Source organism: Dendrobates tinctorius, unplaced genomic scaffold (genome assembly GCF_039654945.1).
Source record: "Dendrobates tinctorius isolate UK_male_01 unplaced genomic scaffold, ASM3965494v1 ptg000070l, whole genome shotgun sequence".
Lineage (NCBI taxonomy): Eukaryota > Metazoa > Chordata > Amphibia > Anura > Dendrobatidae > Dendrobates > Dendrobates tinctorius.
This window is the reverse complement of record NW_027361738.1, coordinates 28,120,132-28,133,846: the sequence shown is the minus strand read 5'-3', so window position 1 is coordinate 28,133,846 and position 13,715 is coordinate 28,120,132. Positions and strand designations below refer to the sequence as shown.

The 13,715-nt window shown below is 44.0% G+C and overlaps 1 protein-coding gene across 3 annotated transcripts in view; it reads left to right on the top strand.

Moving 5' to 3' along the window:
• Positions 1-13,715, top strand: part of TTC21A (tetratricopeptide repeat domain 21A) — a 111,990-nt gene that overhangs the window by 500 nt on the left and 97,775 nt on the right. For all 3 annotated transcript variants that reach the window (XM_073581504.1, XM_073581502.1, XM_073581503.1), the window contains exons 2-9: positions 422-551; positions 1,040-1,150; positions 1,556-1,722; positions 1,804-1,920; positions 4,219-4,376; positions 4,526-4,610; positions 7,808-7,906; positions 8,511-8,703. In XM_073581504.1, coding sequence (XP_073437605.1) covers positions 422-551; positions 1,040-1,150; positions 1,556-1,722; positions 1,804-1,920; positions 4,219-4,376; positions 4,526-4,610; positions 7,808-7,906; positions 8,511-8,703 — 1,060 coding nt within the window. The remainder of the gene's footprint in view (positions 1-421; positions 552-1,039; positions 1,151-1,555; positions 1,723-1,803; positions 1,921-4,218; positions 4,377-4,525; positions 4,611-7,807; positions 7,907-8,510; positions 8,704-13,715) is intronic.

The following is a 13,715-nucleotide window of genomic DNA, read 5'->3' as shown; positions in this document are numbered from 1 at the left end:
ACCCCCACCGATCTGACATTGGGGACCCATGCTGAAGATCGATCACACATGAACAACTCAGCCCACCAATAAGTGAAATTAATGCACGTTTTTATCCATGTGCGATCTAGGGTGTCACACATTTGGGACACATTCTTGGTCCCCTGGACCTTCATCTGATAAAAGGGATTGTGAGTTTTGAATAGAGGCTAGATGACAGCAGGGGGCGCCGGAGAGGTAGTGGTGGTAGTTGATTGCACCAATTGATTAGCCATGCAATTAAGTGATCAATTAGCGATGGCGTGCCAGGCATTATAGCATCAGTCAGGTTCCATTGTACAGATGGCACAGAATTATCTGCCTCACGGACATCAGCTTGTCCACAGATTCTGTCTAAAGCCTCAGAATAATCTAATGTCTCTGAATTCTTCTTTTTTTATAGACTTCCATCATTTTCAACTGTAATAATAAATACTACCGCCACATGCAGCACATCGTAAGAGAAGGCCTGCAGAAGTATCACCATGACCCAGTGCTTCTGTTTTTCAAGGCATATAGTATCCTTATGGAAGGTAATTTTAGGAGATGTAATATTTTTTATAGTACTGATTTATATTAGTTTGTAAGGGCGCAGTCAGACGGCCATATAAATCGGATTGAGATCAGAACGTAATGCACGGACTGGCCGACGGCTCTATGACAACTGCATAGAAATATATGAAGTTGTCACGCTCTGGTCAGGAGGGCCTCCGACCAGTCCATGCATTGCGATACGATCATGGTCCAGGTTATACATCCGTCTGAATGCGCCCTTAGATGGAAATGTTATCAGAGTGTCTTTGTGTCATTTGACTTGTTTCTAGGCTTTGTGTGATTTTTATTGGCATGCTCTGATGCAGCCCCTGACCAGAGATCTCAGGGACCGCACTGCAGATTGGGACGTCTGGCTCATCAGGCATTTTTGGTCACATATGTTATGACAGTTCTGCTACATGCTGTGTATATAATGTGCCTGATAAAGAAATGACATTTATATTCTTCTATTTTTTTTGTATAACAGATCGTGTGCAGGAAGCCATCCGAGAGCTGGAGTCCATCAAAGATGCCCCTGAAGTCTCATTATGCGCCGTCATGTTACTAATGTATGCACACAAAAAAAGTGAAGTTGTTGGTAAGAGTTTTCTCATCAGTATAAGCTACAGATGCAGATAAATTCCAGCATTTTTTATATTTGCATGCCTTTTACATGCCTGCGGGGTCTGGATCCTGAGAGACAGCAGAGAAGTGTGCAGCTCAGGAGTCAGGGGCGCTCACACAGAGCAGAATGTGGATACAATAGAGTGAGATCGGCTTTCTCTTGTATCCATACTCCACTTTTTATGCGTGCTCAAGCAGAGCATGTAATCTCCTGGCTCCCAAGCTGCACTCCTCTCTGTCAACTTTCAAATGATTGGTAGGGGTCTTAGAACCCAGACCTCCACTAATCTGCAGGCATGTAAAGTATCTACTCAATATTTAAAAAAAAATGCAAAAAATTTACTTTTGAAATATTTTCAAAATGTTCTATTTCTTACAGATCGTGATGCAGTTTCTGAGTTAGAGGCAACATTAAAAGAAACCCGCAGATCAGCAGGAGCGAAAGCGCTGTACTTTGCAGGCTTACTTCTGTGGCTGCTTGGCAGAAGTGATAAGGCCCAGGAGTATGTGGACAGGATGCTAAAGATGTCTAATAGGTCTGGGGAGGTAAGTAATGGAACAGTGGAAGGTTTCCTGTGGGAAGACAGGTTTCTTCAACATTACCTTTATTGGCTGATATTCTTATAGGGCTTGGTGTTGAAAGGATGGCTGAATTTAACGCCTGGGACATCTGTAGCAAAGTGCCTTAAATATTTTGACGAAGGAATTCAAGGCAATAAGGATTTATTTGGAATTATTGGCAAGGTGAGAGGTCATTTGCTGAGCTGTCAGTCTGATTATTATGTCCCTTTGAAGCTTACCCTGCGCCATCCATTTCTCCATAAGATCTCCCATTGTCCTATTGTTTTCTGGCACCACTCACACCAGTATTGCTAAATCTCCACTACTTGAAAATCCTGAAAGCTTGTTAGCACATAATTAGACATTGTAGCATGTATTTATGGCCACCCTACATACTGATGATCCAGTAGTGCCAGTACTAGTGAACCTCCACTTTTATCTATGGTATCTTCTGACATGTCACAGAGACAGAACATGGCACCCTTGGAAGTGGTGACCTTTGTACATACACAGATTGCTATTAGATTGGAGATTTTTCAAAGCTTGGATTTTTTTCCCAATGTGACTGTCTCTTTTCATAGGCGTAAGCGTAGCTGCCATCATAAGTTGTAAGCACAATGCAGGAGGAAAGCCGATCTATGGAGGCGCCAACCCGTGGATATGGTATCATCCAAAAATAGTTTAAAACATGATCGTAATACAATAGATAAGAAAAGGGTTCAGTATTTAAAAGGACCATGCTTGTTGTTTTCTTCATCAGGTCATGTATACAAACAAAAACAGAGTTATACATTCAAAAATTGTCGCGTGTACCTCCTCTCTGGGCCGTACATCTGACGTCTGAATCGTGACTCTTTTGCCTGCTTCATTTAAAAGAAATGCATATTTACAATATAAATGTTGATGTTTTATGAAAAAACAGAAATATAAATTGCACATATGTACATCCACCAATATGTCATTTTGCAATTCTGACATCTGTTAATCCTACAGGAAACTGTATTTTCAACTGATGATACCTAAAATGGTTAAAAATGAAGTAATGAATGCATATATATATATATATATATATATATATAATTGCTTCATTATTCTAATAAAAAAATTGTTGGTATATACTGTATTTTTCGGACTATAAGACGCACCAGACCATAAGATGCACCTAGGTTTTAGAGGAGGAAATTAGGAAAAAAAATTGAAGCAAAAAATGTGGTCAATTCTGTACTTAATATCCCCTATCCTGGTATATACTGCATGGTCCCCTCATCCCCATCCTGATACACATGGCCCCCTCATCCCTATCCTGGCAGGAATGATCGCCCTCTTGCCTATACTAGTATGCATGGCCCCATCCCCATCCTGGTATGCAGGGCCCCCCATCTTGTCCTAGTATGCATGGCCCCCTTCTTATCCTGGTATGCAGGGCCCCCATCTTGTCCTATTATGCATGACCCCATCCCTATTCTGGTATGATTGGCTCCCACCCCCATCCTGGTATGCGTAGCCCCATCAGAAAACATATAAAAAAAAACCCATTACACTTACCTTCCTCCGAACCCTCGCAGCATCCTGCTCCGGTGCCAGCAACTGCTTTACGCTTGTAAGCAACGCATGGCAGGGACGTCATGCGCTGCTCACAAGCAGAGCGCAGCTGCCGGAATATTCGCCGGGACTGTGCGCGCAGAGAGCAGTGAGTATTCATTGCTCTTCAGTAGTGCGCAGTGTCAGCCACTGGCTTCCTGCTGCTGCCAGCGGTTTCGTGTGCCGCTTACTTAAGGACCTGTTGAAGCGATCAGACGTTAAACGGCCACCGTCCACCCCTTCTCTCCCCGCATGTCTCCCTAGTCTGCACATCCTGTCAGTGTCTTTGCCACACAGGTGAAATAAAAGGACTTTGAGATTCAGTTCAACATGGGGAGTGCTGCAATTCTTTCTCCTTCTCGCTAATCATGGAATTGTTTTTTCATTGCTGAGCACCGAAAAGCTGTTGAATGCGCTATTGTACCTCTGTAATTATAAGGATCGTTCATTGATATATGAGTGAGAAAAATACCCCACTGGTGCAGATCACTGTGACTTTATGTTGGACACAATGACCCTGGAGGTCCCTTCCATCTCTAACATTATATGATTCTACGATTCTCAAGCAAGAATGACGACCACTGCCATATAGAATGTATAGAGGCTAAATTCAAAACTTGGTGCAACCCCTTTAAGTTGGTCCACGATCCAACATGCACAATATGACTTCAGGTTTGACTGGCAGCAGTGATGAAGTAACAACCCGATAACTCTCAGTGATGGGCCTGCCCGCGAAGAGACATTTATTATTTTTTTGTGGATCGGGGATAAATGTGTTTCAATAGAACAATGAAATATTCGTATGGGGATGAATACGAGGCCGCATATGTTTATCCAGTGCCGTACAGACTTTCTTGCTTTGTCTCATTTAGTCATACTTATGTATTTTTTTTTCTACAGGCAGAATGTCTGATGATGCAAAAGAATTATTCAGGCGCTTTGGATATGATTAACCAAACTATTGTTAGTTATCCTAAATTTACAGCCGCACTTGTATTAAAGATGAAATATGTTATAGCCATGCAGGACTGGGATCAAAGTCTGGAGATAGCCCAGCGGTAAGAGCAAAAATGAGCAAGTGATGGAAAAGTGAAATAGGAAATATCAGGCAAATCTACGGTGTGATTAAAGTCATATCATGTAAGTGGCGTATCTGCAGTATAGATTATGGCTTACCTTCCTATTTCTTTATTACATGATGTTGAAGAATCCTGACAATACAGAGGAATAACATTGATGCTCTTCAGATGACGGCCATTCATTGTCTCACAAGAGAAGGAGATGGATCAAAGGTTAGTTTTATCCGTTGATTATCTTCAAATGCTTCTTTAATGTCTTCACTCTTCGGGATGTAATAGTATGATTTAGGGAGGGTGCACCTAAGTACCTTGCAAAAGTATTCAGCCCCCTGGAACTCTTCAACCTTTTGCCACATATCATGCTTCAAACATAAAGATACCAAATGTAAATTTTTGGTGAAGAATCAACAACATGTGGGACACAATTGTGAAGTTGAACGAAATTTGTTGCTTATTTTAAATTATTGGGTAAATTCAAAAACTGAGGCGTGCAATATTATTTGACCCCTTTACTTTCAGTGCAGCAAACTCACTCCAGAAGTTCATTGTGGATCTCTGAATGATCCAGTGTTGTCCTAAATGACTAATGATGATAAATATAATCCACCTGTGTGTAATCAAGTCTCCGTATAAATGCACCTGCTCTGTGATAGTCTCAGGGTTCTGTTTGAAGCACAGAGAGCATCATGAACACCAAGGAACACAACAGGCAGGTCCGTGATACTGTTGTGGAGAAGTTTAAAGCCAGATTTGGATACAAAATGATTTCCAAAACATTAAACATCCCAAGGAGCACTGTACAAGCGATCATATTGAAATGGAAGGAGTATCATACCACTTCAAATCTACCAAGACCCGGCCGTCCCTCTAAACTTTCATCTCAAACAAGGAGAAGACTGATCAGAGATGCAGCCAAGAGGCCCATGATCACTCTGGATGAACTGCAGAGATCTACAGCTGAAGTGGGACAGTCTGTCCATAGGACAACAATCAGACTACGTTCACACGTAGCAGAACTGTCATTGAAATTACAGCGAGAATTCCAGATTCCATTCCGCGGGAAAATCGCATTTAAAATTCCCGCGATTTTCCTGTGGAAAAACTAGTGTTTTGCAAGCGTAATTAGCTTGCAGAATGCTAGCGTTTTCCAAGCGATCTGTAGCATCACTTGGAGAACTGATTGACAGGTTTGTCACACTCATCAAACATAGTGTTTGACGAGTGTGACCAACTTTTTACTACTGATGCTGCCTATGCAGCATCAGTAGTAAAAGATAGGATGTAAAAAATAATAAAAAAAATAAAAAATATTGTTATTCTTACCTTCCGGCGTCCCTCGCAGCCTTCGTTCTCCACGCTCCCGGTCCCAGTAATCCTTTGCAAGTGACCGCGAGACGTCGCGATCCCCGCGAGAACGGACGCCATTGCGGTAATTCTTGCAAAGGATTACCGGGAGCGTGGAGATCGGCGGGAAGGCTGCTCGGGATGCCGGAAGGTAAGAATAACAATATTTTTTATTTTAAATTCTATTTTTTACAGGGATATGGTACCCAAAACCCGGAGGACAGTCTCCTCTCCTCTGGACCGTGGGTACCATCCGCAAATGTTCTGCTTACTTTTCGCATGGTGTGCACAGCCACATGCGGAATGTAAGCAGAACAATGCATTCCTATGGGTGCGGGATCGCCGCGATTCCGCTAAATTAATGAGCATGCTGCGTTTTTTTACCGCAAAGCGATTCTGCTGCGGAAAAAAAACGCAGCATTAGCACAGCATTGCGGAATCCCATAGGAATGCATGGGATGCTTATTTTTCGCATTTTCGCGGCAAAATCGCGCGGTTAAAACCGCCGCGGAAACGCTAAAAAAAGCTACGTGTGAACTCAGCCTCAGTCGTACACTGCACAAATCTGGCCTTTATGGAAGAGTGGCAAGAAGAAAGCCATTTCACAAAGATATCCATAAAAAGTGTTGTTTGAAGTTTGCAACAAGCCACCTGGGAGACACACCAAACATGTGGAAGAAGGTGCTCTGGTCAGATGAAACCAAAATTGAACTTTTTGGCAACAATGCGAAACGATATGTTTGGCGTAAAGGCAACACAGCTCATCACTCTGAATATACCATCCCCACTGTCAAACATGGTGGTGGCAGCATCATGGTTTGGGCCTGCTTTTCTCCAGCAGGGACAGGGAAGATGGTTAAAATTGATGGGAAGATGGATGGAGCCAAATACAGCACCATTCTTGAAGAAAACCTGTTGGTCTGCAAAAGACCTGAGACTGGGTCGGAGATTTGTCTTCCAGCAAGACAATGATCCAAACATAAAGCAAAATCTACAATGGAATGGTTCACAAATAAACATATCCAGGTGTTAGAATGGCCAAGTCAAAGTCCAGACCTGAATCTAGCCGTTTTTCGGTCACTGCATCTCTCCCAAAAAAAAGTATATACCCCAAAGCGGTGCCAATAAAAACTACAGCTTACCACAATAAACAAGCCCTGACACAGCTCCCTCAATAAATAAAAAAATATAAAAGGGATGGATCTGAGAAAATGGTGACATCGAACACTTTTTTTTTCTAAGTTCAGAATTTTTGTAAGCTATATTATGGTATTGCTGTAATCGTACTGACTTGGAGAATCAGGTCACCAATCTATTTTCACGACAAGATAAAATATGTAAAAACTGAACCGAAAAAGAATTGCTGTTATTTTTTTTTCACTATTTTTATCTCGCTTAGTTTTTTTTGTCCATTTTTCAGTGCATTATATGGTAATATCAGTCAAAAACCACATTCAAAACTATAACTCGTCCTGCAAAAACAAACCCTCGTATTGATATGTTGAAATCATGAAAAAAGTTATGGAGCTCAGATTAAAGGAGGATAAAAAATAAAAGTTAAAGGAGTTATCTGACAGAGAGCCTCTATTTAAAATGAAGCCGGCGTCCCCGACTACCTGTGAAGCACAGGGGTTCTTCTGTAACACTATAGTTATTTAGTTGGCACAAGGACATCAGCGAGATCGGAGCAAGACAAAGTAAAGTCAGATAAAATATAACATTACTGCATCTACGATCCTTAGAGCAATATCCCAGAATCCTCTCTGTCAAACTTCCAGTGTTGGTGTATTTCATCCAATGATGTTATCAGTCCTGCTGAGGCTAGTGGTTCCACCCTCGATCACTGCCAACAATACTGGAGTTGACCTTATAAAACAACTGGACATAGAGCATCTCACTTCTAGAAAATGTACTTCCAACTGGGGTGTTCTTCTCACAAGAACACATTTTTATATATATCAAACATGCAGCATGGCAGCCTCTACACAACCCTGGGTTTCGCCTGACGGCTTCTTCTTGGGGCAAAGTCTTCTTCTACAGACCCTAATATATTTGTCACATTACAGGCACTTAGCTATGTGAAAGAATTGATCAGCGCCCTTGAGACATCTGAACCTCGGAACTCAGTGCTGCATTTCCAGAAACTCCTTGTACTTTGTAATTTGGTAAGAATCCCTTTTCTTTATGGTATGTTAGTTGTTTAAGTGACAGAAAGTAAGATGCGCACTCAGCTATCCAGGAGGTGCAGACTGAGCTGGAAGACTACGGGTTAACAAAATAAGAAAAAAATCGGCCACACTCGCATAAAGTTCTTTGCAAATAGGTGTCCGTATTTATTACATAATAATCATTCACCACAGAAATTGAAGATAGATGCAATAATAGCCTAGGACCTTAGATATCCATGGTTATGGCCACAAGCAACCAGCTGTCACCATACAGTGGACATAACCATGAATACCTAAGGTCCTGCAATGCCTGCACATGGAGTAAGTGACATCGCTAATCAGAAGAACTATACTACATTTCTAATTGGAGGTATTTTCTAATAATATTATTATTACACCTACTTCATATTAAGATTGGATCTTGGATATGAATACTCCTTTTATAGGTATGTGTACACTGAGGTGCTTTATAGACCAACTGTGCAGAACTGGGAATTAGTATGTCCTAAAGATCTTGCGATGACTGATATTATATCATGGTAAAAATAAAAAGTTGCATTCATCCTAAATTTTTTCTTTTATTCCCCAATTTTCCTTTAAGTGTGGAAGGAACAAGTCAATCCTCCAAGAGATCTTTGGATTCTGTGAGCGCACATACGGGAATTCTCCTGAGCAGGCAGCGCTTGCTACAGAACTGGGCAACCAGCTGCTGTATCTGGGCAATGTGACTAAAGCTGCCAGCTGGTATTCATCCGCCATGTCGCTGGATGGGAATCACGTGGAAGCTCTTATAGGTCCGTATGTTCCTAGATTTCACATTTAACCCCTTATTTTCACAGTCAATTTTCCTTTTTACGTTTGCATTTTTCCCTTGTCTTATTACAAGAGCCAAAACCTTTTTTATTTTTCCATCAATATCGCTATATGAGGGGCTAAAGGCTTGTTTTTTGCAACACAAAATTTACTTTTGAGTGACACAATTCATTTTCCCATAAAATGTACTCAAAAATGTTGAAAAAAAAAAACTCCTAGTGGGATGAATCGTAAAAAGAATGTCAGCATTGTGTTTTGGACTTTATTGTTACAGTATTCATTGCATGATCAAAATGACCTGGAAATATGATTATCGAGGTCTGTACAGTTACGGCAATACCAAACTTGCATGTTTAATCCATGAAAAAAATGTAGGTTTATGTCTCCATTCTCTTGAGACAAGTATTGGTTGATGGAGCTGCACGAGGGCTTGTTTTTTGGCAGGTGAGTTGATGATTTTATTGATGCCAGTTTTGGGTACATATGACGTCTTTATAGATTTTTTTTTTTTTTGTTCTTTGTTGCATTTTCTTTAGGAAGATGTGGTTGCCAAAAAAACATAATTTCAGCGAGACTGAATGTGTTGTGTTTTGACACCCTTGAAATTGTTCCAGAAAGTGAAGTGTTTCTCCCACAAAATTATTGCAATTACACATTTTGTTATGCGCATGTTTATTTCCTTTGTGTGTATTGGAACAACACAAAAAAATAGGGAAAAAAGGCAAATTGGACATCATTTCACAAAAAAACAAACATGGGTCCAACAAAATTGTTCACACCTTTCCAAAATTGTGGGTAAATCAAGCATGTGATGCTCAAACTCACTTGTGCAAAGTACCAGGAGTGGGCAATATGAAAATCACACCTGAAATCAGATAAAATCTGGAGAAGTTGACTAAATCTTTGCATTGTGTGTATGTGTGTGCCACACTAAGCACGGAGAACAGAAAGAGGAGAAGAGAACTGTCTGAGGATTTGAGAATCAAATTGTTGAACAATATCATCAATCTCAAGGTTACAAGTCCATCTCCAGAGATCTTGATGTTCCATTGCCCACGGTGCGCAACATAATCAAGACGTTTACAACCCATGTCATTGTAGCTAATCTTCCTGGATGTGGACGGCAAAGAAAAATTGATGAAAGGTTGCAATGCAGGATAGTCAGAATGGTAGATAAGCAACTCCAATCAAGTTCCAAAGAAATTCAAGCTGTCCTGCAGGCTTAGGGTGCATCAGTGTCACTGCAATCTATCCATCAACATTTGAATTAAATTAAACGCTATGGCAGGAGACACAGGAGGATGCCACCACTGACACACAGACATATAAAGCTAGACTGCAGTTTGCCAAAATGTGAGTAAGACAAACTCTTTCTGGGAAAGTGTCTTGTGGACCTATGAAACCAAGATAAAGTTTTTTGCTAAAGCACATCATTCTACTGTTTAACGAAAATGAAATGAGGCCTACTAAGAAAAGAACACAGTACCTACAGTCAAAAATTGTGGAGGTTCACAGATGTTTTGGGGTTGTTTTGGTGCCTCTGACACTTGGTGCCTTGACTTTGTGCAAGGTATCATGAATCCTGAAGATTACCAAAGGATTTCGGATTACAGTGTAGTGCCCAGTGTCAGAAAGCTGGGTTTGCGTCCTAGATTATGGGTCTTGTAGCAGGACAATCACAGAACATACTTCAAGAAACACCCAGAAATGGATGGGAACAAAGCACTGGAGAGTTCTGAAGTGGTCAGCAATGAGTCTGGATCAAAATCCCATTGAATACCTGTGGAGAGATCTTAAAATTGATGTTGTGAGAAATCACCCTTCGAATAAGAGAGACCTGGAGCAGTTTGCAAAAGAAGAGTGGTCCAGAGTTCCAGTTAAGAGATGTAAGAAGCTTGTTGATGGTTATAGGAAACGATTGATTGCAGTTATGTATTCTGAAGGGTGTGCAACCAAATATTAAGTTGAGAGTGACAACAATATGTCTGACCCATTTTGGAGGTTTTGTGTGAAATTATATCCAATTTTAATTTTTTTTTTCTCTGTTTTTTTTGTGTTGTTCCAATACACACAAATGAAATAAACATGTGCAATTGCAATAATTTTCTGGGAGAAATACTTTACATTTTCTGGAACAATTTCATGGGTGCCAACACTTTCGACCATGACTGCTTATATATTGTAATCCATTCGTGCCCTGCGATCGCATCATGGGGTACTGATGTGAGCACCGGCAACTGTTCCATTTAAAGAAGTTGTACCACAAACAAAAGTATGTTTTATTCAGTAGATATTGTAATAATAATTTCCACAATTGGATGGTTAAAAAAAATGTTCCTGTGCTCCAATAATCTTATAAATGTGTCCCTGCAGTGTACTGTGTAATGGTCGTGTCTGACCGTACAGGATCATGATCTAATCACACCACAGCTCCTGGGCAGGGGAGGAAGCAAAAGAGAGTATACAGACTGCCACGCTTACCGCTGGCCTCGGTCCCACCGCCTCCACCGCGCTCACGGCTCCTGCAACGGCCTCCACGCCTGGGCCCGCGATGCCTGCTTCCTCCTGGCGCGCCCGCCGCTCCCGGCGCGCTCCTGCAGCAGGCGTGCGCACTGTCACGCTTACCGCTGGCCCCACTCCCGCCGCCTCCACTGTGCTCACGGCTCCTGCCGCGGCCTCCACGCCTGGGCCCGCGATGCCTGCTTCCTCCTGGCACTCCCGGCGCGCTCCTGCAGCAGGCGCGCGCCCGCCTGCACTCCTGTCTCCTGCCCCGCGGTCAGCCTCAGTGCGCATGCGCACCTCGCACCCCAGATTGCAGCACAGGCTGGACCGTCCCATCTCACCGCCCTCGTGACCCTGGAGGACCCTGACCCGGAAGTCCTGCTCCTCTAGGTCCTATATAAGGTAGCTTCACCTCCTGATCGCTGCCTGATTATCTATTGTGTTCCACGACTGATTCTCGGGTCCACCTTCGCCTACGTTTCTTTGCCTAGCGCTCTGCCCTTGCCTGTAGCCTGTCTCTCCAGCTAACCTCTCTCCTCCTTTGTATTTCCTTCCAGAGTCCGTCGTTCCAGTCTGTTCCTGCCTTTCCCGTGTGTGCCATCCCTAACCGTTCCTGCCTGCTGCGGTGCCTCCTGTCCTTCCCTCCGTCCAGTCCTGCATCAGCCCTCCTGTGTTCGCCAGTCTTCCCTGTCTGCCTTCCAGCCCAGTGTCCCCCTATTTACTCCTCCAGTTGTCCCCAGGTATCAGCTTCCATGGCGATAGTCTCCTCCGGGCCTGCCCCTAACGCTCCCTGTATAGGGGGTGGTACACCTGGCCCGCTCTCCCGGGGGCAGGTTCGTCATTGCGGTCCTGTGGGTTCACCCCTGGAGTCTTCCCAGCCTCACAGAATAATCAGGCCATGGACCCTGCTGGTACCCCGACCCAAAAGGAACTTTTGTTCCTACGGGAAAATCAGGTGAGGATAATGTCTTTTCTCAAATCCATGGAGTCCCGGCTGTCGTCTTTCCAGGCCTCAGATCCAGGGAGTGCCTCCCAGATCGCCGGCCTCCAGCAGGAGTTCGCCCAGCAGCGCGACACTCGGGCTCATATTTTGAATTACATGGCCTCCGTGGATAACCGCCTGCTAGCTCTTCAGACCGCAGCCCCGGCTCAGGCTGCAGTCCCACACCCATCACCTCGTTTGGCGAAGCGCCCGCGATACAGTGGCGATCCCAAATCGTGTAGAAGGTTCTTAAATCAATGCCAGCTACACTTTGAGCTGCTGCCACAACAGTATCCCACCGACCAAGCCAAGGTGGCCTTTATCGTGTCCCATTTAGAGGGGGAGGCTTTAGCTTGGGTTAACCCTCTCTGGGAGCGAGATGACCCCCTTAGTAGCCCAACTCTCCTTTTTTCTGGACACCTTCTGTAAGGTGTTTGATGAGCTGGGCCGCCTGGCCTCTACCACCGAATGTCTGTTTAATCTTCACCAGGGCACGCTCTCGGTAAGCCAGTACACCATTCGGTTTCGCACCCTGTCCTCGGAGTTGGGTTGGAACAACGAGGCTTTAGTAGGAGACTTTTGGCGGGGCCTCTCTGGTTGAATCAAGGACGAGTTGGCGGGTCGAGGCACTCCAACCTCCCTGGAGGATCTGATCTCTTTGGCCTCCCGCATCGACCTACGCTTTCAGGAACGCTCTCGTGAGGTCGCTAAAGAGAGAAGATCTTCTCGCGTTCCCCCGGCTGCTCGTAGTCCACCCCGTTCCCGCCCAGTGTCGGCTTCTGTTGTCCCGGTACCGGAACCCATGCAAGTGGATCGTCTCAAGCCGGTAGAGGAGCGCCGGAGAGAGAGGGTCGAACAGAGGCTCTGCTTCTATTGTGGGAGTGCATCCCACTTCCTTCGTTCCTGTCCTATACGTCCGGGAAACGCCTCCGCCTAGGACAGGTAAGAGATGCCTCCCTAGGTAATTGTGACTCCTCTCTACCCTTGACTCTTTCCGTCCTTTTGCACCTAGATTCCAAACGTTTTTCTGAATGGGCCTATATTGATTCTGGGGCGGCTGGAAACTTTATTCAACTCGAGGCGGTTAGGAGACTTCGGATTCCTGTCAGATCCCTGGAGACCCCTCGGCAGATTGCGTCGGTTGACGGCCAACCCCTGCGGGAGTCCGTTACTCAGGTCACCGAAGAGGTGGAACTTCAGATTGGAGCCTTACAACGGGAGAAGATAGTATTCTACGTGCTGCTATCATTATTCCATACCATCCTTTTGGGCCTTCCTTGGCTAAGAACACACGAGCCTACTCTAGACTGGCGCTCTGGTGACGTTCTGCGTTGGGGCCAGTCTTGCCAAAATAAGTGTCTGCCCACCGTCCAGCCGCAGAATTCCTCACGTTCAATGTTGGTGTCAACAGAGTTACCTTCCGCCTATTGGGCCTTTTTGGACGTCTTTGACAAGAAGGAGGCAGAGAGCCTGCCGCCGCATCGTCCATATGATTGCCCTATCGACCTT